The sequence below is a fragment of the Schistocerca serialis genome, chromosome 2 (assembly GCF_023864345.2).
Source record: "Schistocerca serialis cubense isolate TAMUIC-IGC-003099 chromosome 2, iqSchSeri2.2, whole genome shotgun sequence".
Classification (NCBI taxonomy): domain Eukaryota; kingdom Metazoa; phylum Arthropoda; class Insecta; order Orthoptera; family Acrididae; genus Schistocerca; species Schistocerca serialis.
In genome coordinates, this window is record NC_064639.1 from 464,944,434 (window position 1) to 464,969,939 (window position 25,506).

Below are 25,506 nucleotides of genomic sequence, written 5' to 3' on the forward strand. Positions count from 1 at the left end.
ACAAGTTATTTGAATGATTAACACAGAGGAGATTCATTCAGTCTCTAATATGATATTTATTAAAAATATTTATTAAAATGTAGAATCAAATTTTGGCGTTTCACATAGGCCTTGTGCGAAAGTTTCATATTCTCTAGAGCAAACTATTAGTCCTACATAAAAAAAAAATTAACAGGACCATTTTGTAAGGAATTTAATGTAGTTAAATTTTGTGCTGCGTCACGATTTCGCTGGAGGTCACGGTTTTTCGAGGTAGTCAAGGAAAACGTACAAAAATGACCTTCAAATGGCTCTGAGCACTATGGGACTTAACATCTATGGTCATCAGTCCCCCAGAACTTAGAACTACTTAAAGCTAACTAACCTAAGGACATCACACAACACCCAGTCATCACGAGGCAGAGAAAATCCCTGACCCCGCCGGGAATCGAACCCGGGAACCCGGGCGTGGGAAGCGAGAACGCTACCGCACGACCATAAGCTGCGGACAAAAAGTGACCTTCAAGCGCACCTAACTCCAACACTCATCCTTCACTAATCAGGATTTCTAGTGCGTTGTTCGTGGCACTCCCTCATTCCACTGTACGAAAATTTCCGACTACACGAACTATTCCCAAGATTCGACCTTTTTTTAGTCTCTCCTGATTGGGCTATTACGCCACCAGTATAGTCGGCTGTTTCGTTGATTTAAACGTGTTCGAGAGGAGAATGAAAGAAAAACGACTTTTGTGAACGTTACGCCAAAACTAATCACGTTGACAGTTGGATCAAAACTTAACTCTTACAAGCACAGTAGTTTCGAAGTCAGAAGTACAGATGAATACAACGATGTAATCGTTAATTGTGTACTATTAAAATTCACACTATTGTCTGGTAACATCTACACCAACGTCTGTTTTACAATTTGTAATTGCTCGACTAAGCCGATGGCGTAATAAGGTGAATCAATAAAGACCAATAATGGTTGAATGTGGGAAATAATTCATGCAGTCGCAAATTTTTGTACAGTAGTAGGAGGAAGTGCCATGAACAACATATTAGCAATCCTAATCGGAGGGGGCTGAGTGTGGGAGTGGGGGCGCCTTTGAAGGTCGCTTTTGTGTTGTTTTTTTTTTTTTTTAATAACTCGAAAACTACGGTCTCTAGCAAAAACGTACCCCAGTGCAAAATTTAACTAGAACGGGTTTCTTCCATACGGGGCCTCTGGTACAGCAAGCGGCTATGAATTTCTTGAAATAAGACAGTCTTGGTTGAAAATTTTTTATCTGTTTATTGCCAATAAATAAATACATAAAAAATTTGCAACCAAGACTGAATTATTTGAAAAAAATTTAACTACATTAAATTTCTCATATAAAGGTCCTGTTCCTTTTTCTGTAGGACTAATAGTTTGCGCGTAGCGAGCGGGAGAATATGAAAAACTCGCACTTGGATCCTGAAGGCTAGTTATAACATTGCGGGTTGCATAAAACGACAGCGGTAGGTTCAGCTGAATTACCCTGTATGATTGTAGGATCTGCCTTTATACATGGCTTCTTATTTATCTGTCGTTGTCTGTACTCGGGAGTGATAGAAATTTTATAAAATTATAATAATTAGGAAAAAAAAATATTACTCAGGAAGGCGGGGATATGATAGTAAAAGCCACACGGAGGCAGGAGATCTCTAGCGACAAACTACACCAACCAACTGACGGAAGCAGCGGTGTCACGAATAATGGGTCACTGTTTTGCGCAGAGTCCTAATGATGCTCAAAACAGAAGGACAAACGCCGTCTAAACAATTTTTTTTGTTTTATTGGATAACCAGTTTCTGCTTGTTTTTACGTCGTTCTCAGAGCCATCAGTTACGAATTGCAGCAGAGAGCAGATCATCACTTGGCTAAGACACAGTTTGTAGCAGTGGGGGACGAAATGATAGGAAACGTAGCGCTTTATAGATCACAGACGTAGCCTTAAACTGGGGCGACAGTTTCAACGGTAAGTGTTTTACTGCGCACGGTCCTTTGACTTAACGTGAACTTCAGACCGTGCTGCAGCTTGGCATTTTTCATACTCACAAAGCACTGCCGGAGGTGAAAGACTCTGTAAGTAACAGAAAAAATCCTGGGAGAAACTGGAGATAGAATCCTGACCCATTAGAGTAGCACTTATCCACTTATTCACTTAGCAACCGAGCTGCGAACACCTACGGACATAGGATGATGGAAACCACAATAGGCTCAAATGACTCTGAGCACTATGCGACTTAGCCTCGTGATGACTGGGTGTTGTGTGATGTCCTTAGGTTAGTTAGGTTTAAGTAGTTCTAAATTCTAAGGAGGAGGAGGAGATTAGTGTTTAACGTCCCGTCGACAACGAGGTCATTAGAGACGGAGCGCAAGCTCGGGTGAGGGAAGGATGGGGAAGGAAATCGGCCGTGCCCTTTCAAAGGAACCATCCCGGCATTTGCCTGAAGCGATTTAGGGAAATCACGGAAAACCTAAATCAGGATGGCCGGAGATGGGATTGAACCGTCGTCCTCCCGAATGCGAGTCCAGTGTAAATTCTAAGGGACTGATGACCATAGATGTTAAGTCCCATAGTGCTCAGATCCATTTGAACCATTTTTGAACTATGTGACTTAACTTCTGAGGTCATCAGTCGCCTGGAACTTAGAACTAGTTAAACCTAACTAACCTGAGGACATCACACACATCCATGCCCGAGGCAGGATTCGAACCTGCTAGCGTAGCGATCGCCCGGTTCCAGACTGTAGCGCCTAGAACCGGAAACTACAATAGGCAGATCAGTTGAAGAGCAATGGATATTTTTGGAAAGGAAAATCGTAGAAGTTTCCCAGGTAATTGTACGTACAAGGAAAATAAATGCGAGGAAACCTTCAGGTAACGATGTTCAAGTAATTCAAGTGATCGATAAAAAATTCTGGGAAATGACATAAATCCAGCAATAAAAGTAAGTTAGAGACATAACCATTAGGTAGTGCGAGGAAGCTAAAACGAACGTGCTGAAGGAAAAACGTGAGCAAATCGAAAAATAAACGGTCGTCGGAAGGGCACATTCAGTACAGAGGAAAACTGAAACAGCCATCGGTGAAATTGAAAGCAAATTTGTTAATATTAAGAGTTCAAAATAAACGCAGACGTGATAATGGATAGGTATACTAAAGACCTCTACGAGGATAAGGAACTGTCCGGTAACGCGATATAAGAGGCTATGGGTGCGGATTTGGAATACAGAAAATCTTGCGCTAAATGCAGATTTTGACACGACTTTGGAAGACTTGCTATCAAATAAGGCAAAAAGAATGGATAACATTCCGACAGAATTTCTTCAAGTGTGTGAACCAAAGGGCTATTCAAGTTGTTGCTTAGAGTCTATGAGTCTGGAGAAATATAATCAGAATTTTTGAAACAGTATCACCCTCACGGTATAGAAAGGGCATAAATGTAAGAGAACTACTACCCAGCCAACTTAACAGCTCTTGCATCCTAGTTGCTGAAAAGGGTAATTTAATTGTTTTATTTAACCTGGTAAAATTAGGGTCATTAGGCCCTCTCTCACATATAACCAAACAGTCTGTATAGTTTATGTTATATTCATTACGAGACGCATGTAATGAGTTACATCTAATACAGAACACAATGTTCAGAAGTCATTATTGCATAAACAGCCCAGAAAAAACAAAGAATGGAAAGAACGTATAAAACTGAGCATCTGACTGATGATCACTTTAGCGTTAGGAAAGCTAAGGCATGAGGCAGACTGGTGGGACGTTTCCATAGCTAACGGCGTCAAGATTTAAGAAAATCAAGACACTTTCATAGGAATTGTCAACTAGGAGAAGCTATCGACAAAACATAAACTGGTGCAAGATATTAAAAAAAAAAAAGCTAGATGTAAGTTATGGGAATAGGCGGACAGTATACAATATTTACAAGACCCAAAAGATAATAATAATAAACCAAGTACATGAGACAAGGGCTCAGATTAAAAAAGGCGTGAGGCAAGGATACAGTATTTCTTCTCTACGGATTAATTTATACATGGAGATGCCAAAAATAAAAGAAAGGTTTACTATTGGAATTAAAATTAAAGGTAGAAAGAAATCAATTATAAGATTCGCTGACGTTATTGTTGCCCTTAGTGAAGGTGCGGATGAATTACAGGACTCGTCGCGTGGAACAAACTGCATATTTTGCACGGAATATGGATGTAGATCATAGCAAAGGGAAACGAAATTAATGGGGAATAGCAGAAATGACAATAGCGATAAAGTTAACATCAAAAATGGAGACTATGAAGTAGAAGTGAAGGAATTGTTCTATCTTGAAAGAAAAATGACACACAACGTATTAAGAGGCTATGAGAAACAGACTGGCATAGGCAAAAGGGCAGTCCTCGCTAAAATACGCATATCAAACCTAGGTCTCAATTTCTGATAAGGTATGCGTGAAACACGCACATTTCATGGAAGTGAATCATGGAGTGTGAAAAGTTTGAGAAGAAGAAAATCGAAGCATTTCAATTTTTTTGTCCTACCGTTCTCAGTTACGTGTAATATTATGTTGATAACTGTCGTTTTGGAACCATCTAATTACAACTGAATGAGTTTAATTTTTCGCGTCATACGCGATTCGACTTTATTATTTGAAAGACATATTGAGTAGCCTGTCATACATAAATATTTGTGATTTACTATTCCGTTTTACATATTGGACATTTTAAATCAAGGTTATAAACAGTCATTCTGATTTCTGTGTAGTAATAACGGTGTAAATTTCTAGTTACAAATTTCAAAGACACTGCTGTACACGATTTTTTGCTCATGTTTTAGGGCTGTTCTTCTTATGGTTATTGCCATTCGAAAATTCATTTGCAAAGCGTTAGTGAGCACTCATTTATTTCATGTTATATTTTCGATACCATAATAAAACATATACCAACTCATGTAGACACACACACGCACACACTCATACACACACACACACACACACACACACACACACACACACACACAGAGAGAGAGAGAGAGAGAGAGAGAGAGAGAGAGAGAGAGAGAATGAGAGAGAGAGATTGAGAGAGAGAGAGCATCATCACATGAGAAATTTGAACTACTATTGCGACACAGAAAATCAGTAATTGCCACAACTGTCTATAACGTCAGTGTAAAACGTCCAATGTGTAAAACTAAATAGTATAAACACTGAATATCACTTTCAAGTGGTTCAAATGGCTCTGAGCACTATGCGACTTAACTTCTGAGGTCATAAGTCGGCTAGAACTTAGAACTAATTAAACCTAACTAACCTGAGGACATCACACACATCCATGCCCGAGGCGGCATTCGAACCTGCGACCGCAGCGGTCGCTCGGTTCCAGACTGTAGCGCCTAGAACCGCACGGCCACTCCGGCCGGCAATATGATTTTCAAATAAAAGCGAAGTGAGTGTGGCACGAAAAATTCATTTCATTCATTTGTAATTAGATGGATCCAAAGTGATAATTATCAGCCTAACATTTCATATGTGTTGTTACAGAAGGAAGCTGAAAATTAAGGTGACTGATTTGATAAGAAATGAAGAGATTCTGCACAGTATCGCCGAGGGACGGAACATATGGAAAACACTGACTAGAAACGGGGAAGGAGAGTAGAACTTGTGTTAAGACATCAAGCAATAACCTCCGTGGTGCTAGAAGGAGATGTGCAAGGTGAAAAATGTAGGGGAAGACAGAGATTGGAGTGTATATAATAAATGATTGAGTACATTTGTTGTAAATGCTTCTCGGAGTTGTTGAGTTTGGCTCAGGAGAGGAAGTCTTGGGGAGGCCGCATCAAACCAGTCAGAAGGCCTATGGCCCGACCCTCATTCCACTACCCCTACCAAGCCCGCCCGGCTCGCTGTGCGGTCTAACACGCTGCTTCCCGAGCGGTAAGGCGCGCCGGTCCCCGGCACGAATCCGTCCTGCCGGTGTGCCGGCCAGCCTGTGGATGGTTTCTAAGGCGGTTTTCCATCTGCCTCGGCGAATGCGGGCTGGTTCCCCTTATTCCGCCTCAGTTGAACTATGTCAGCAATTGTTGAACAAACACTGTCTCCACGTACGCGTACACCATAATTACTCTACCACGCAAACATCTGGGGTTGCACTCGTCTGGTATGAGACGTTCCGAGGGGGGTCCGTTGGGGTCCGAACCGCACAATAACCCTGGGTTGAGTGTGGGGCGGCGGTGGGGTGGGTGGGCTGCTGTGGCCCGTTGTGGGGCTGTGAACCAGTGAGGGCGACGGCAGGACGAAGCCTCTCCGTTGTTTCTAGGTCCCCGGTTTACTACACAGTACAGCCACACTCCTACCAAAAAAACTGGGTGTGTACGATAGGCCGTGATACAGTATTTCCTGAGAATCCGCCACAGCGCCGCTGTGCCGTGAGCCAGTAGGCTGTACGCTTCCCTTACTCACCGACGACGTAGATGCAGCCGTGGTAGGCGACGCAGGAGACGCCGCTGCGGCGCGAACGCATGGGCCGGATCAGCGTCCACTGGTTCACCGACGGGTCGTACACCTCGGCCGTGTTCATGCACTCCTGTCCGTTGAAGCCGCCCGTGATGTAGATGCGTCCTGCACAAACACCACACTCGCCGACTGCGTTAAGGCCTCACGCGACACGCAAAGGGCTCAAGTTTCTAAGTTGAGCTGAAGTTGGGGGTGGGCAGATCAATTTTCAAGTCGTGGTGTTATCTGACAAGAAATCCGTTGCGTGCGAGGTCTCAAGATCAGTATTTAGTAAGGCTTATTTGAAAGTGTAGCCTTAACAATTAGCTGCTAATGACTCACCATGAGCATCAGGAAGGCGACAGAAAATGGCTGTTCGGGTGATGCAGAGGTCATCCCAATGTACGTATTACACTTCACAAAATGGACATCGACGACATTCAAGAAATGTTCAAAACAAACCGTTAGCTTGCACCATGAACTGATGATGATGATGATGTGTTTGGTTTGTGGGGCGCTCAACGGCGCGGTCATCAGCGCCCGTACAAAGTCCCAGTTTTTTCACAATCCAATCTGGCCAACAGTCACGAATGATGATGATGATGAAGATCATGAAATGATGAGGACAACACAAACACCCAGTCCCGGGACAGAGAAAATCTCCAACCCGGCCGCGAATCGAACCCGAGACTCCGCGATCCAGAGGCAGCAAGGCTAGCTGCCAGACCACGAGCTGCGGACGCACCATGAACTCCGAATGAAAAATGGCACGCCGCAGTGATCGCAAAGTTCGCATCATCAAGATCGGAGGCGAGCTCCTTGGGAGCTACAAACCGCAGGAGGTTCAGTTAGGTATCCTCTCTTAAGGAATGCATATAGAATCATACTGGTGTAACAGAGTGATGAGAACTGTTGGAATTTGATGGCACGCAACCGAATACTAAAGTCTGTCGTGGAACTTATCGTGAAACTGTCTGTCCTTTAAGATGTAGCTGCAGATACTGCGATAATATGTTTTATAGGCACGAAAAAACAAAACAAAGAAATCCAGAGGCTGAATTTGTCTAATGCTATGACCTGCAACGTCACACAGTTTTCAGGAGCGATAGTTTGCGCTAAAGGACTAAGATTTTTATACTTAGAAGAGGAATCAGGCAAAAGCAAGTTGTTATGACCAGCTACTGGACAAAAGCAGTGCTCATACCATAGTTGTAGTTCTCTTACGCCGATTTTCCCAGTTTTGCTTGCTGTGACGTAAATATTCCCTACCGCCCTTACAAAACCACGCACACAAGAATGAATCGTAGGGGGCAGAGCACCTCCAACTTCTCGCAGCACAATAAATAACTTTCCAACCAATTTACCATCCAGATTAACAGTCGGCAGAATTGTGTGTTAATGTGTTAAAGCACTGATTTTAGTTGATCTTGATATACCTTTCTTGGTACCTCTAATTTCCAGGGTTCCTTTCACATGCGTTTACTCTTCAAATCCCGATTGGTAGGAGTTGAAAACACATTCCTTACTAACTGATGGGATAAGTTTATCTCATCTACAAACTTTCGGGCCGATTCCACAGTTTACACTGTATCGTCAAGTCGACGCTTTGTTTCAAATTTCGTTTCTTACGCCTTCCAATTTTATAGTACTGTTTGAAGTTATGCAGCCATCTAATGCTTCTCTTGAAACCACTGTAATCTATTTTACGTACAATATGACTTGCACAACGTACTAAGTCACTGCCAGTATACTGTATCGAGCACCCATGAAACGTACAAACACCAGTTTTTCTTATGCGCTACACGGTCACAGTGCAGCGAACTTATTAGGAATATGTTTATAATTTTTTTTACCATTCTGCAGATGATATTCCATGTACATAATTATGATTAGTACCCGCTCCTTGGACAACGATTGTCATTTACTACGTTTCACAGGGGACGGGACTCGTGGCTCCCTGTCTGACAAGGATCATGAACTACATGGTTCGACACCTGTTTCAATACCACTTTCACGTCTTAAACATGCATCGACAGCATTGTACTCCCCATTTCCATTGTCCGCACTGTCGAGCATATACGACACCACACATTCCACTGATTCATCTTGCAGAAACGCTGGTATTTCATCTGAAACTTCTTTCTCACTCTGCGAAATTCATTGGGTTTATTTCTGACGAAACGTCAATTTCGGCAGATATAATGTAACATTTTATGTTTCCCATCTGCAGCCAATATTGTGATTGTACGGTAGGTAACATGTACGAACTCGTACTCAAGGCATTCGCTGTAAGTGAAAAAAAATAAACTGAAGTATTTGGACCCAGGTCTGCTTGTCCTCTTGATCAAAACAGGTCTCCATTCGAGGATTCCACCAATGTCCAAAAAAGTGTGTACAACTGGAACCCAAATCAGCGTACGATTTCGTTGCCAGCATGCTCGTCGCATACTTATTCTAACAGTTCACCTCCCCGCGTGTAGGTTGTATAAAAGTCAGTGTGCGAGGGTGACCCATAATTAATAGCGAAAACTGACACGGATGAACGTATTCGATATACGAAACAAAAACGCTCCATTAAACACGGGTCCGCAAATCACCTGCTTGTGAGACAACTAGATATGTGTGGTTACGAGCCGCAACTTACTTAAGTATGAAATATTTGTACAAAGAAGTACAAACGCATTTGAAATGTAAGTTTTTGGATTAAGGCTCCATCTAATCTCGGTCAAATTTCATCCATGACCGATGGTTGGGGAACGTGTTAAGATGCATTTTCCCTTGCAATGTTTGTTTTTGCTATGCTTCCGAAAGTTGTCATTTATTACCGAAACAATCACAGTGTATTACATGTTACCGGTGTGGTAATATCGTTGTATTTTTGTCAAGGAATTTTTTACTAAAGAAAAACATAGATGCCTTAGGGATAATGATATCCTCTGTAAGGATGTATCACCCAAGCCCATGATATATGCTTGATTGCTAACCGCCCACACATGACTATTTACGTTCTGAAATTGTTGCAAAAATATGTAACAAACATCGCTCGACGCGTATATTGCATCCAGTATTTGCATTTGAAACTTCTCAGTCTAGGATAGAAACAGCTTTAAAACGCTGAGGGTTAAAAAAGTCGAATTGACTGTTGCAATGAAAAATGGATGTTTTTTTAAGCTTTTATTATCCTATTGTATTTCGACGATATACTAGATGCAAGTAAATGAGTGAGAAAAGCATGTGCAGTCTTCAAGAATTTTCCATTCACTACGAAAAGAAATGAAACAATAATCAGATGTTTTGGCTTAGAGACATATCACCTTCACTTGAGAGTTTCAACAACCTACAGAAAAAAATGCATCGACATGTGTAGAATTTAACCTCACCTTGTTGCACGGCAACTTCGACCACGAATTTATTCGCGTTAAAATACTGCAGCTCTTTGTTACATGATATACTCACCGGCTAATTATAAATCTTAAGACAATTTACGTTGACGCATGAAGTGTTCTTTCTGCATCTGTCCCTCCGGCAAAAATCCCATGAAATTTTCCTCCCTCATGGGCTAGAAAGAAGCATCCGAAAGCACAAGACTGTCGCATCAGTTCAGTGGAAACTTCCAGAGTTACACTACTTGACAAAAAAAAAAAATTAAGTATGCCAGTGTAACTTGTAACTTCGTACACGTACACACCATCGGTGGGTATGTAGAGGATTAGTTGATGATGATGATGATGATGATGATGATGTTTCGTTTGTGGGGCGCTCAACTGCGCGGTCGTCAGCGCCCATACAAAGTCCCAATTCTTATTCAGTCCAGTTTTTACACAGACCAATCTAGGCACTGTCACTAACGATGATGATGAGGATGAAATGATGAGGACAGCACAAACACCCAGTTCTCGGGCAGAGAAAATCCTCCACCCGACCAGGAATCGAACGCGGGACCCCGTGATCCAGAAGCAGCAACGCTAGCCACTAGACTACGAGCTGCGGACTACAGGATTAGAATCACGATGCTTTGTGACAGCCAACGACCACCAGAGTGCGTTGGTGTTGTCAGTGATTAGCTCTCGCACAAGTCCTGGGATGGTATGTATGGGGCGTGAACAGCATCAGGCGTTGCGTGATCACTGTGAGGGACACCGAGAAGCCGCGTGCTCATTCTAGGTCTCCATTTGGCAGGATAGCTTGAATAGACCAATATCCACATTCGTGAGGCATTCGGGTGTGACACTGGACCGACGTTGGAGTGATGGGAACGAGAGGGCAAGCATACTCGTCGTCTGGGTTTCAATCGACTACGTGGTATTTTGCACCAAGAACAGCGTAACCCCTTCACATCTGACCTTGCCATCCGAGAACAAGTTACGGACGCCCAGCAACACTGTGGGTCACTCCGGACAATTGGTCAGATACACAAACCGAACTAGTGAATTATCGTCACATGCGTGTGCTGCCATTAACATCACAAAACAGACGGCTGCGTTTGGAGTGGTGCCCTGATGGGGAAGCAAGTAGTGCTGATGAATGGCGTCGCACTGTATTCAGCAATGGATCACACTTATGAAGTGCCGCTGATTACCGTCGATGGCGACTACGCCGGCGATCTGCAGAGAGCTCCTATCCTTCCACTGTTTTTAGGTGTGATGTTATTCCTGGCGTCATAGTGTGAGAAGCCATCTTGGATGACTTAAGGTCACGGATGGCAGCGATCGACGAAACCCTAAATTGTACAGTGGTACGTCACGGACATCCTGCGTCCTCATGAACTGCCTCTCAGGCGAAGGTATAGTGATGTCAGTTTTCGATTGGACAATGCTAGTCCATACGGTGTACGTCTCTCTATGAACTGACTGAGTGATGTCGGGTTACTGCCGTGGCCAGCAACATCCCAAGATCTGTTCCCGATAGGGCATGTATGGGACCATCTCGGACGGCAACTCCGTCATATTGTCAGTATTCAATATATCAAGGACCAATTACAACAGTTGTGGTGCAGGTTGTATCTGGAGATGATACAGCAGCTATATGACTCCGTCTGAAACTGAATCAGCGCGTGAATTTGGGCCAGTGGGGGTGCAACGTCATACTGAGGCGTGGTCTCATACTTCCAAGTTGATCGTATAAATGACTCGCTTTTGTAATCGCTGACGCAATACCATACACCCTCTCAACCCGTGAAGTTTCATTTCGTCTCCTCTCCCACTTTTGGGTGCTTCCTGTTTTTGTCAGGCAATATTTACAACACGTCTTGTACTACATACGTATGAAGAGGGTCTACATGACGAGAAGAGTCACGTGACAGGACTTCGGCCAATCACGGACTGCAGACGAAGGCAAGTGAAGAGGAAAAAGATGGCCCTACTTTCCCCGTATAGAAGTGTCATCGTTACACTGGGCCACGCAACTGGGTGCTCTGCTAACATCTGAAGAACAATGTGATTGGCCGTAGAGCGGAGTTCAGACAGGCTTCCGCAGTGAAACACCCAGCAGCCACCAGAATCGCCTTCGCCGTGATTCTCGCACAGTATTCCGATGGACGTCACCACTGCCGCCTCGTTCTGTGGCTCCTCCACGGATTCCGACCGGTGGCTAATTTTGGAAATGTCTGGACTTGTCAAAAATAGTCTGCTTGATAGACTGTAAATTTTCGCCGATTTTGAAAGTGTTACTGTGATCTGACAAGGGACAGTAATGGGTCCGGAACGGCATGAAGAATATTTCTTGTCCGGCATTAAAATTTTAGAATTATTTTGTGGTGTTTACCTGAGGGAAAGCTCCTTTTTTATTTTCGTGTACGTTGAGTTTATAAATAAACTAAACCTATCCATTTGTGTGTTGATTACTTGCTGTGGAACTCGGGAAGAACTTAAAAAATACTATCCGAAGACACATTAAGATATAGCACCGCAGCATGCGGCGGTCGTTCATGTGTCAGGAGCATATGCAGAAGCTACAACAAAAACTCAAGGAAAGCGAAATGTTTGCAACATTCTGTGGGCAGCCTTATGTTTCCCTGCTGCCGTTACAAAATCACAAAATTCTGTTTATAAAACAATCCATACCTTCTTTTTCGGTAAGGCTACATTTATTAGTTATAGAAATAAAACTAATTGCGAAGATTAACTGACTGGAAAATGGCAGAATTGACTTCAGGGGTATGTTAGTGCGTAATTAGTACGCAAACGAGTGGTGTTGCTCCCGGATTCTCAAATTTCACAAATTTTAATCGTAGCTCTACCGAGGTTAAGCGCTATTCACGTGTCGTCCAAACTCTTTGGCCCCTGACAAGAAATGCACCATGGATAGGATTGTCGGAGGGATTGCTGACACGTATGAATTTTGGCACGTCGGTATTCGGCCTAGGGTGAAAGCATAATTACTGAGAGTAGTCGAGCTAAGGAACTGAAGCAATGGCTTTAGGATATTAGTGAATCAAGGTACAGTACTTCTGCGCCCGAACCTTGCTACAGGAAGTTTGATTGGAAAGACAGCATTTTATTTAGTAGAAGAAAATGAAACCTTTAGGTTTCGCAGATAAGTTAAAGACGCAGGAGGAGTTAAATGACATTAAATGAGATATAATACGTTTAACAGAAGAGCAGCGAAAAATCTAAGACCAGGTAGAATTAAAATTAGGGTACATGTTGTACTACACAGGAACAGATAAAGGAGGAAATTCACATGTATACTCTGCTGTAAATAACAAGACTGGAAACCATATTACAGTTTTTGAAGCTATCTCAGGTAGAACAGTAACATTTGTTTCAAAAACAAATTAAAGATCAGTCAATGGAAATCGCTTTATGCACCAATATGTTCACATTAAAGAAGAAGTTTTCACTGACCCACTAATGTCACACCAGAAATGACATAAGTCAAAAGATAAATTAATATGCCATATAGAACAACACATGCGTCCCTTAGCATTAAACTAAGAATTAAATTTGCTATATTTTACCAAACAATAATGAAATTACGCAGGATCAGATGGATTTAAACCATTTTAGAATTTCAAGATGGAAAAAATAACAATGTAAAATATATACAGAGCTAGAAAGAAATTAAATCTCTTCCCAGTGAGATAATGTTTTGTTGACACCGAGATTCATGTGAAGAAATGACCATTACAATAAAATAAAAGAAATCGGAGCTCGCACTGGAAGGTTAAAGTGTTCGTTTTTCTCGCGTTCTGTTAGAAAGAGGAACGGTAGAGAAATTGTGTGAAAATGGTTCGATAAACCCTTTACTTGACACTTAAGTGTGAATTGCAGAGTTGTCATGTACATGTAATTCATCAGGAAGGAGATCCGAAAAGTAGACAGTAAGTTGTCTATGAGAATAGGGAGGTTTATGAGATTAGATGATGCAACAACATCAGCACCTTATAAAATGAGCATTACACATACATTAGACGAAAAAGGCAGTTAAATAAGAAACGTATTTAGGCAAACGGCGAAGAGGAGGTGGGTGTAAAGAAGACAAAAGAAAATATCACAAAGAGCAACGAAACTACCAAACAAAAGGAGAGAGTTTCAAGCAAACAATAGTAGGAGGATGGCGAAATATACTGACTAAAATAAAACCATCTGGAAAAATCTCCGAGAAGAAGTGATAGTAGATACGGGGAATATTTGACAAGAGAGATAATTCGAAACAGGGAGAATACGGAGGTAGCCCCGTAGGTTGATTTCGGCTTTTATTTCTATCTGGAGGAGCCTTGGTAGGCGCTGTGCTCTTCATAGCAGTATGGTAAACCACTTCTCAGGCGACGCCGTTACCGAATCATCTGCTGTGCAGTTGTGTTTGGGGAATGTATTAATCTGCATCTGCTCTAATTTTCTTGTTTCTTCGCGTTAACAATTTTTCTTCACAGCGTGACATTCCCTGAATACTAGTGTTTCATAAGATTCAATTTACTGTGTTACGCAACTATTTTTGTTGTTCTTAACCTTCAAGGACGATTTTTTCAACCAAACAGAACGGATAGCCCCAATAGGTAACAATGGTGTAATTGCAGTAGGCTACCTTCGATGGCCTGCATGTAGTTAAGCGCTTGTTGTCAATGGAATTATAACATGACTTATTTTAAGTATCCACGTTGGCCCTGATACAGAAGCCAAGAACACGGGAAAGAACCACTAATCGGGGAAGTTGTCCGAAGACGCTCTTAAAAATGCGTTGAATTTTATTGATGAACGAAATTCCATTAGTGCGGCAAGCAAATTGTTCATTATCCCATTCAAAGCTCTAGAAGAACTTATGTAGAAAAATAAGGCAACTAAATTTCATCTGGTATCTAATTCTACTTTCACTCAATAACAAGAGGAAGAAACACTTGCCAATAGAATTTTAGAATTTTTTTTAGTCTGTCCATGCAGGAAGTACGAAAGCCAGTTTCTGAGTTGGCTCAGAAACACGACATGGCACACATATTTTCTCAAAATGAGCGTTGCCGAGAAAGAACCTGTCTGACAGTTTTTTGAAACGAAATCCAACCATGAGCATTAGAAAAACCGAACATGCTAGAGTTAACAGAATCACTAGATTCAACCGTGGTTATGCGAAGAGATATTTTGGAAACATGTAAAAGTTTTTTCTGCAACCGATTGCACGCAAGATCACATGTATAATACAGGTGAAACTGGTATCACAATGGTACGAGATCCCGGAACAGTAGCTACCACTAAGGGCAAGAAAAGCGTCGACTCAGTGACCAGCTGGGAAGGACAATGTTAGTGACAGTGATAAGTGCCACAGTATGAGTACGGCAGGATTTCACATTCCTCCAATGTTTATTTATCCCTAAAAAAAGGATGAGCCCCTTGCCAAGAAAAGAAAAAACCTTACCTTGTGCTACACACGAATGCTCACGAAAAGGTTGGACTGACAAAGAGTTGTTCTTCAATCTGTCGAAGCACTTCATCCATCACGCCAAAGCAAGCCATGAAAACCCTATGTTGTCGATACTGGACAATCAAAACACCACACATATTTGCAGTCCTAGATGTTATGTAAAATAATCTGTTTACTATGGTCCCCTGACCATCTCATTGCTCATACAGGCTGCAGCCTTTGGTTGTAACTTTCTATTCTACATTGAAAGGAGCTTTTCAGAAGGAATGTGATCTATACATGAAAATACACAAGCCTTATCTTTAGCTGGTCCATTTATTCGGGCATATTCAAGAGTATCAAAAATCTCAGTGGCTGTATCTGAGTTCAAAACTACAGGAATATACGAGTGAGTGTATATTCAGTCCAAATGTCTTTACTGATCGCGACCTTTGTGCTGTAGACAGGCCGGCCGAAGTGGCCGTGCGGTTCTAGGCGCTGCAGTCTGGAACCGCGAGACCGCTACGGTCGCAGTTTCGAATCCTGCCTCGGGCATGGATGTGTGTGATGTCCTTAGGTTAGTTGGGTTTAAGTAGTTCTAAGTTCTAGGGGACTGATGACCTCAGATGTTAAGTCCCATAGTGCTAAGAGCCATTTGAACCATTTTTTGCTGTAGACATATTTGTATACAGACGAAATCCATCTATTCCAATCATTGAGAATGATGACACAGAGTCTGAACCGTCGGCTCCACCAATGTCTGGTGAAGAAGCAAATCACGAAACTGGAGGATCAGAAGAGCTGCAATATCTCAACAACTCAGTGACTTTTGAAGAACTGACACCACTTGCTTCTACCAGTGGCACAAAGGCAACACCTACAAAACAGAGAGAGATGAAAAGTTAGAGATTTTGACCTCCACATACAGAAAAATTGAAATTCAACTGACCGCAGAAAAGAAATCAGTGAGGGACCTCAAAAAAGGAAAAGCATTAATGAAAACAAATTGAAAGCAGCTGTTCAAAGACATATCTTCTGATATTTATTTTGCCTGCAGGACAGAATGCTATTTGCACACGGTATAGGAAAACCACTGTTGTGCCCTATTGAAACAGTTGCCAAATTTCACACTAAAAATATTAGAGTCGACATCGGAGCATGGACGAAATACCTCCAAATATACGAGGATGAGTCAAATGAAAACCTTAAATTTGTAATAACAAATCGAACTTTGGCGCCGTTATCCTGTAAGTTGGTAAGCATGCTACAAGCTGCGAGCAGAATGGCCTGTAGGTGGCAGCATAGTGCAGATACACACATACCGTCGCAGTATCAGTATAAAGATGGCCGCCGCATTGGCGACTTGCACCAGGGAAGAACAACGTTCTATTATTCGGTTTTTGCGTAGTGAAAGTGTGAAACCCGTTGAAATTCATCGACGAATGAAGGTTCCGTACGGTGTTGCACGTTTGTCACAGCAGTAAGTCTACGAATGGAGTAGGAAGTTCGCAAATGGTGTGACTTCAGTCTAAGATGCTCCTCGTCCAGGTCAGATACAACGAGTTGTGACTCCGCAGAACATTGTAGCAGTTGAAGCCATAGTGAAGGAAAACCGCCGAGTGACACTGAATGACATTGCAGCATGTTTACAGATTAGTCATGGGTCCGCACACCACATTGTGCATGATGTGCTCCAGTTTCACAAAGTGTCTGCGAGATGGGTGCCACGGGAGCTGATTCCTGAAATGAGAGAACGACGTGTTGATGCTTGTGAAGAACTTCTTCGGCGCTTTGAACGAGTAGGTGATGGCATCCTTGCAAGAAACGTTACTGGGGCGACCTGTTTTTTGAGTGTCTTCCTCATCCACCATACTCACCAGACTTTGCCCCAAGTGATTTCCATGTGTTTGAACCACTCAGAGACGCAATGGGAAGGAAGAAGTTCCGTTCTGATGAAGAGGTACGCCACGTGGTGCATGAGTTGTTTCGCGGACTACTAAAAGAATTTGTTAATAAATAAATTAATGCACTTTGTAAGCGTTGGAGGACTTGCATTGACCGTGGGGCAGACTATGTTGAAAAGTGATACAGTTTTGTACCACTTCCGCACAATAAATAATATTTAAAACACTATTTAAGGTTTTCATTTGACTCACTCTCGTACGAGAGTTTAGTTACTCAGTAACCTGTGTAGATCGGAAAAGCCTGATTAGGTGGTGTTTACCGTCTAGCGAGGTGGCGCTAGCGTCGGAGCGCTGGGCGTTCATGGGCGCTATGGGCGACCACTGGTTGGTGCGGTGGTCGTAGCGCTCGGCGGTGCTCTGCCGGTGGTGGCCGTCGTAGCCGCCCATCGCGTAGATGATGTCGCCCAGCATCGCCACGCTCACGTAGCACCTGCACCGCGGACAACATCACCCGGGGACCAATAAACGACCGATCTACATCACCAGGCTACCACACACTTCTAAACGTACCGCTGGATGATTGAACTACTGGCCATTAAAATTGCTATACCAAGAAGAATTGCAGATGATAAACGGGTATTCATTGGACAAATATATTATACTAGAGCTGACATGTGATTACATTTTCACGCAATTTGGGTGCATAGATCCTGAGAAATCAGTACCCAGAACATCCACCTCTGGTCGTAATAACGGCCTTGATACGTCTGGGCATTGAGTCAAACAGAGCTTGGAGAGCGTATACAGGTACAACTGCCCATGCAGCTTCACCACGATACCACACTTCATCAAGAGTCGTGACTGGCGTATTGTGACGAGCCAGTTGCTCGGCCACCATTGACCAGACATTTTCAATTGGTGAGAGATCTGGAGAATGTGCTGGCCAGGGCAGCAGTCGAACATTTTCTGTATCCGGAAAGGTCCGCACAGGACCTGCAACGTGCGGTAGTGCATTATTCTGTTGAAATGTAGGGTTTTGCAGGGATCGAATGACGGGTAGAGCCACGGGTCGTAACACATCTGAAATGTAACGTCAGCTGTTCAAAGTGCCGTCAATGCGAACAAGAGGTGACCAAGACGTGTAACCAATAGCACCCCATACCATCACGCCGGATGATACGCCAGTATCCCGATAACGAATATACGCTTCCAATGTGCGTTCACCGCGATGTTGCCAAAAACGGATGCGACCATCATGACGCTGTAAACAGAACCTGGATTCATCCGAAAAATTGACGTGATGCAGCCTCAAGGGTAGCCGCAGCAATGGTCTCCGTGCTGATAGTCCATGCTGCTGCAAACGTCGTCGAACTGTTCGTGCAGATGGTTGTTGTCTTACAATCGTCCCCATCTGTAGACAGGGATCGAGACGTGGCTGCACGATCCGTTACAGTCATGCGGATAAGATGCCTGTCGTCTCGACTGCTAGTGATACGAGGCCGTTGGGATGCACCACGGCGTTCCGTATTACCCTCCTGAACCCACCGATTCCATATTCTGCTAACAGTCATTGGACCTAGACCAACGCGAGCAGCAATGTCGCGATAGGATATACCACAATCGTGATAGGCTACAATCCGACCTTTATCAAAGTTGGAAACGTGAAGGTACGCATTTCCCCTCCTTATATGAGGCATCACAACAAGGTTTCACCAGGCAACGCCGGTCAGCTGCTGTTTGTGTATGAGAAATCGGTTGGAAACTTTCCTCGTGTCAGCACGTTGTAGGTGCCACCACCGGCGCCAACCTTGTGTGAATGCTCTGAAAAGCTAATCATGTGCATATCACAGCATCTTCTTCCTGTCGGTTAAATTTCGGGTCTGTAGCGCGTCATCTTCGTGGTGTAGCAATTTTAATGGCCAGTAGTGTAATTTGGAACAGCGAGTGTTTTAGGGTTACAGATGGGTAGGGTACGACGGTGACGGATAAAAACTCTCTGGTTTGCATTCCGACATTTTCAATGACGCTCCATCGCAATTTTGCCCTCTCGTAGGATCTCGTTGGTGTTAAGAGTGGCAAATTTGTATTCCGTGTATCTGTCCACACACTGGTTGGGACAGTTTAATAGACAAGTACATTATCTGTTGAAAAGAATCCGGACATTCTATCTAACGCGGAATTTAACAGTAGATGACAGGAGAGGCGGACCCACCAGCATAAAAGGAGGCGGGTGTACTGTGTTGTCGGTAGAGAAACAGGAGAGTTTAGTGACTCCGAAAGTAAACTACTCATTAAATGTGGCCTGAGTAACAAGTCACGGACGTAACAACCGTTTTAAAGCTGCCCATGTCGACTGTTAGTGATGTGGCTGTGAAGTGAAAATGTGAAGGAACAAGACCATCCAGACCGTCGAGCATTGTGGAAGCAGGTTGTAAAAAATTGTATGAAATCAGTGAAACAATTACTCGTGAATTCCAAGGTGCTACCAGCATTGCAGTTAGTACAGGAAGTTAAAAAGAATGAGATATAATGCTCGAGCAGCTCCTCACAAAGCATACATTTTAGTAGTCAATGATAAGCGACATTTGAGATGGTGCACAGGGCGACGACAATAGACAGTGGATAACCGGAAACCAGTGATATAGAGTAATGAATCACACTTTACCCTGTTGCAGTGTATGGGTATGGCGAATGCCTGTAGAATATTACCTGAGTAGTACCAATGGTGAAGTCCAGAGGAGATGTTGTTACCATCTTGTGGTCCCGTTGTCGTGCTTAAGAAAACGCTAAATGAGTAATGATACGAACACATTTTACAGCATCATATGGTGGTTACAGTAAAGGTGCTCTTCGCACCCGATGATTGTATCAGCATGACTACCGTGTCTTAAAGAAGCATATATGTCAGTGGCTTGTAGAGAACAACATTCATGAAATGGACTGGCCTGCCCAGAGTAGCGATCTCAAAGCTGAGAAATGTTTCTGGGATGGGTTCGTTCCAAAACCCGTGTTCAACATCACTACCTTCTCCGGTTTCGGCTCTTGAGCAAGAATTGGCTACCATTCCTCCACGAACATCAAGAGACCTCACTGAAAGTGTCCTCAGCAGAGTTCAAACCATCGCAAAGGATGGACACACACCGCATTAAAGTTCACTAATTGATGCTTGGAGACATTTGATCACGTACCTAAGATTCTCTGCACTTACCCTGCAACTCATCCGTTCAGAGAGCAGCTTGTTTTGTATACACCTGAGACCATTTCGGTTGCGTTATTAATATCCGTAACGAAATACGGCCTTCTCTTTAGGCTAGGTTATTATCGTGCTCCAGCGTGATGGCGCTCGATTTAGAGGAAGCTGGTAAGTGAGGTAATTTTTATCGTCAGAACTTGACCAACAAAAGGTCTAACACACATTTCTTGGTGGCACACGTGGACTCGTCCACTTGGCTTTTGCTTGTGCAGAACCGGTTTGCACGATCTGGTGAAACGGTGTTTTGTTCAGCCTAGAGACTCTGGGCTAGACTTTCTGTTATCCACCTACGTGGTTTGAGGTCGAAGCCTACTGCGCTCGTTGAAATGAAAGTGAATTTCGCACGAAGACTGATTTTTTCCCATCACATTTTGGAAACAAACATTTGACAATTCCTGGCAGGAAGCACCATTTTGCAGAGCAGGCATATTAGCAGGACCGGGAAGTGGCCAACGGGGGTGCGTCACATCTGCTCTAGAGACTAAACGGCTGAAATGGTTAGATGCTAAATTTCCTGGAGTTGCTTGGAGCTGGCGAAATCTAGGGGTTAGCCAGCAGCTCTACTGGGTTCCGGTTTTCTAGGCGAGTGTTGCAGTTTAGGGAATGAGCACTTGCTCGGGGGCGATGTTTGATAAAAGTGACGTGTTCGGCTTTATTTGATTGAGCGGACAAAATACATTTACACTGCTGACAAAAAAATCAAACGCAAGGCGTGGTCGGATTCGTCGGATACGTAAATGATTGGAACTGCAGTTCTCTGACAGGTAGACCAATCACCAGACTGCGTTAATGTTATCGTGTCTGCGTGCTTACCAGATCTGGTTAGTATATAAGGCGCGTGAACAGAGTCAGATGTTGGGTATTCACTGAAAGACGCAGATATGCCATATATTCGTGTGAGACAGTGTTATCAGCACCTGACACAGTTTGGAAATGGCCTCCTTGCGGGTCTCCTTTTCGCCGGCTGGCCCAGTCAAGTGATAGCTGCCCGATGATGGTCTGTATGGAAATGTGAGTGCTGCTGTCGCGAGTAGGACTTCGTGTGACTTCATGAAACCTCCAAGGACGCGACGGTAGGAATTTTCTGAAGAGAGGAGAGGTGGTAGACTTAATTTGTGATCAGTTTACTGTATCCAGTGGTAAATCTCAAATCCCTCCGAAGTGTCTGACGGAGTCACGACGCCTAATAGTGTTGACAGCAATTTGTCCACCGCTTTGTGCCCATTTGGTGCATAATGAGAGGAGGAGGTTACATGCCAACAGTATATTTTACCGTCGTTCCGCTCTTTGTTTCAAACTGAACCATAACGCAAATACAAGACACACTGTATAGATACTCATCGCTATCATTCGTGAGAAACACAAAATGGTTAATGTACCTGCATAGCCTACCACAGACTCATTCAGTTAACATGAAAGTTTTTTTGGGTAGGAATGGTACCGTGTTTAGCTGTAAATAATTATGAAACGAACACTTTGGCAACGGTTAAAGTGGCTTTATTCTGCGTCTGCCTGTAGGCCCAGAAGAAGGCCACTGTAACCGTGGCTGAAACGTTGGTTTCGCCTGTGATATTTGTCTTCAGTATGACATAGTACCATGTGATGTAATTTTTATATTAACAAGAAAGCTTAATTGGTAGGTCGGATGTAGGTGTGACAATCCACCTTTCGCCAACCCAACCAAGATAGTCACTAATGTGTAAGAAACCGATTTTTAGATTAAGAGTGCAAAAACTGATAAAAAATTAAGAATAATGTGAAGCTGAATATACTTCGAAGTGGGGCACATCGTGTTGGACAACTGTTTCGCAGAGCTGGGTGTGTGTTATGGGGTAACGCACCTTCTGCTGTGCATGGGCGCCACCTCGCGCCACACCTTGGTGACGACGTTGAAGCGGCGGCACGAGTTGAAGTAGTCCATGCCGTCGAAGCCGCCGATGACGTAGATGTCGTGACCGATGACGGCGGTGCCGTGGTATGCGCGCGGCCCGGTAGGGTCCACCTCGTTCACCTGCAGCGACCATCCCGCTCTCAGTAGCAACCAAAGTGCTTTCAAGAGAAATCAGTGCAGTGCTGTCTGCCACGAGAAAACTACTACGTTCCATAAGTCAACAAAGACAGGTGGTTTGAAGGAAGGTCCTTGTTTTCTAATTCACTTTAATTACATACTAATGTTTGAGATAACTGCGTAACTCAGGAACAAATATGCTGGGAGAATAGAGAAGTGGTCCAAAAATAAGTGCTCCGGTAAATTGCTTCTTTCCTGTTATCTTATACACTGTCTGTCCACTCAATTTTTGACTCTCTTGCATAGGATGTCATTTCGAATGTGTCCAGTTTATACTTCTCTCTCATTCGTCTGTAATCGACGCCAAAACTTTTGGTGGCTCTCACCTATGAAGTATTCTTCTCTAATCCTGGTGGCGGAAGAAATCTTCACGTAGTCCGACAAGAGGAGAAGTGGTGACGTAAACTTTCTGATATACAGACTTTTGTCCACTGTCCTAGATTCAATTCCCGGCTTGTCAGCAGTGTCTCACGTGTGCAATTTGTGCCACAATTTGTTGCCAGCAGCTAACTGTTTTCAAATTTCGTATCGCTGCAACTTGATCGCCAGCCGATAATGAAAGGAAATGCTCGCATTTATCTTTGTTTATTTACCCATAGCAGTCCGTCTTCCTTCTTCACATTCCCTCTTCTATGAAAATGAACTGAATAACTAATTTACAAGTATGATTCTAATACGCTCCACCTGAGCCAGAGGGTAGTGTAGCACTGTAGGCTCCGGATGCCAACTTAATTTCTTTGAGTCTTAAGGGAGGCTCAGAGAGGTTGCTTTCAGGCAGGAGATGGTCACCTGCCCTCACGTAAAGCGCGGGTAGTGGCAAGCACTGCTTGACCTCGCCCTCGCCCGTGTGTCCTGAATTGGTGAGGAACGCACGCTTTTAGCATACACTGCTGTGTACTGTTGAACAAGGTCTTCGTAAATCGGAGCAGCTTCATTTTCTTAGCGATTAGACTCAGTTGAAGAAATTTTGATGTAAATTTCGCGTAGGAGTGAGATTTTTGAACTTGGCTTAGTTATGCTGCTTTGTTACTGTTTCAGGTGGCCCCCTGCTGTTTATTCTGTTTTGTTTACCAGGTGAGTGTGTCAGTCAAGGCATCTGCGTATTCAGTCCAGACTCTGATGAATCTGCTTTGCTGGACCTGTGGCCGTTGGCCCATAGCCGCCAGGTAGCCTTGGAAGCTGAGTTAAATCGTCTTAGCCGAGGTATCTAGTGAGTTGTTTGTTCACTGTAAGTTCACTGAGGCACCGCAAACAGTTTGAAGTAGTTGAAATAGTAAATTCTGCGAAATCTGTGTCATTTGTGACTTCATCTCTGGTTAGCATCCTACCGCCACATGTTTGTGAAGTTGATCCATATAGAGGAATCACAAGAGGTGACTGGTTCCAGTTATAACTGGAAACATTTAATGTATATTAATTTTGACCTAGATAATTATACGGTTTTTTTCACCCTGATTCCAATGATGCTGTGCAGGGCCGTGTAGGTCAAATACTTAGGATTTTGTACGCTTTCGGGTGACATATTTCTGGCGCGCATCCGCGATATGGCCCATTGTGTCCACGCGCCGCTCAACTGTATGACAGAAGTTTGCGTAAGAGTCACTGGTAACTGCGGTTACGGTAAATAAGTAACAATGTCCTTTCGTGTAACAAATTAGTAAGCCGTTGAACAGATACAATACTACTTCTCACGTATTATGTGAATAGTGATGAATACTTAGTGCAGTCACGTGGGTACCCGCATAGCACTGGCTAATTATCTCTGGATCTCTTCAGGGCGCTGTTCTTGTGAAGAAACCGCCAGTAGTTGAATAATTGCATGCTTCTTTGCGGTGCACGTGTGAGCGGAATTGAGTTTACCCCTCCCTCCCTCCTGCACCCGCCCCCCCCCCCCCCGCCCAACGTGAATGTGGACTGCGCCCAAAGTGAAACGCACATTGAATCAAAAGTTTAATGAGAGATCATAAATAATATTAACAAGGAGGAGGGGTAGCGTTTCATTACTCAAAGCAATTAGTCTCCGTCCCCCAACAGTTACACTTACAACACAACACTCATGCATCATGATTTCTCGTTGTGCACGAAGGAAAAAAAAAAATCCAGCTAGGTGGCTGAACAGACCCCTCGGGGTCTCCTAGTCAACAACGCAATCGACTCTTTCGTGCTTCTCTCTGGTTTTTCCAGGCTCCACGCTCATTTCCATAAAATGCTGTGCTCAGTGCACACATTACTGGGACATTAAAGTCCTCGCAAATTTTTAGTACCAATATATACATTTGATAATCTACGCCAGTCCATATTGTAATTCTTGCTGTTGGCATTCTGTGAAATCGCACCTCCTAGACAGCAGAATTATTTTGCTCTTCCTACTATTTTGTCGTTCCGAATGTTTTAAGTCTACAAAAATGGTTTTCTCCTTTTTCCTGCAAGTCTTCACTTTTGTGTTAACAGGCGTGTTCTTAACTCTTACTTTGCATCAAACGAAATTATATGGTTCATGTGGTGTCACCGCCAGACACCACACTTGCTAGGTGGTAGCTTTAAATCGGCCGCGGTCCATTTAGTACATGTCGGACCCGCGTGTCGCCACTGTGTGATCGCAGACCGAGCGCCACCACAAGGCGGGTCTCGAGATACGGGATAGCACTCGCCCCAGTTGTACGGACGACATTGCTAGCGACTACACGGACGAAGCCTTTCTCTCATTTGCCGAGAGACAGTTAGAATAGCCTTCAGCTAAGTCCATGGCTACGACCTAGCAAAGCGCCATTAACTATTTTAAGATAGAGTCTCACTTGTATCATCAAGGAATGCTGTATTCAAATGAAGGATTAAAAGTTAAGTATTATAGCAGCTACGTACTTTTCTTGCTACCATTCATTACGTATCCTGTTTCAGACCTCTATCTAGCCTAAGTGAGATTACGCGTGCCTTTCGGCTACTTCAGTGTGGCGTAGCT

The 25,506-nt window shown here is 43.5% G+C and overlaps 1 protein-coding gene across 1 annotated transcript in view; it reads right to left on the reverse strand.

Annotated features, from left to right (window-relative positions):
* The window catches only part of LOC126456089 (kelch-like protein 10), a 189,703-nt gene that overhangs the window by 63,393 nt on the left and 100,804 nt on the right, over positions 1–25,506 (reverse strand). The window contains exons 6-8 of the mRNA XM_050091845.1: positions 22,321–22,490; positions 17,547–17,716; positions 6,458–6,616 (exon numbers count right to left, since the gene is read on the reverse strand). Coding sequence (XP_049947802.1) covers positions 6,458–6,616; positions 17,547–17,716; positions 22,321–22,490 — 499 coding nt within the window. The remainder of the gene's footprint in view (positions 1–6,457; positions 6,617–17,546; positions 17,717–22,320; positions 22,491–25,506) is intronic.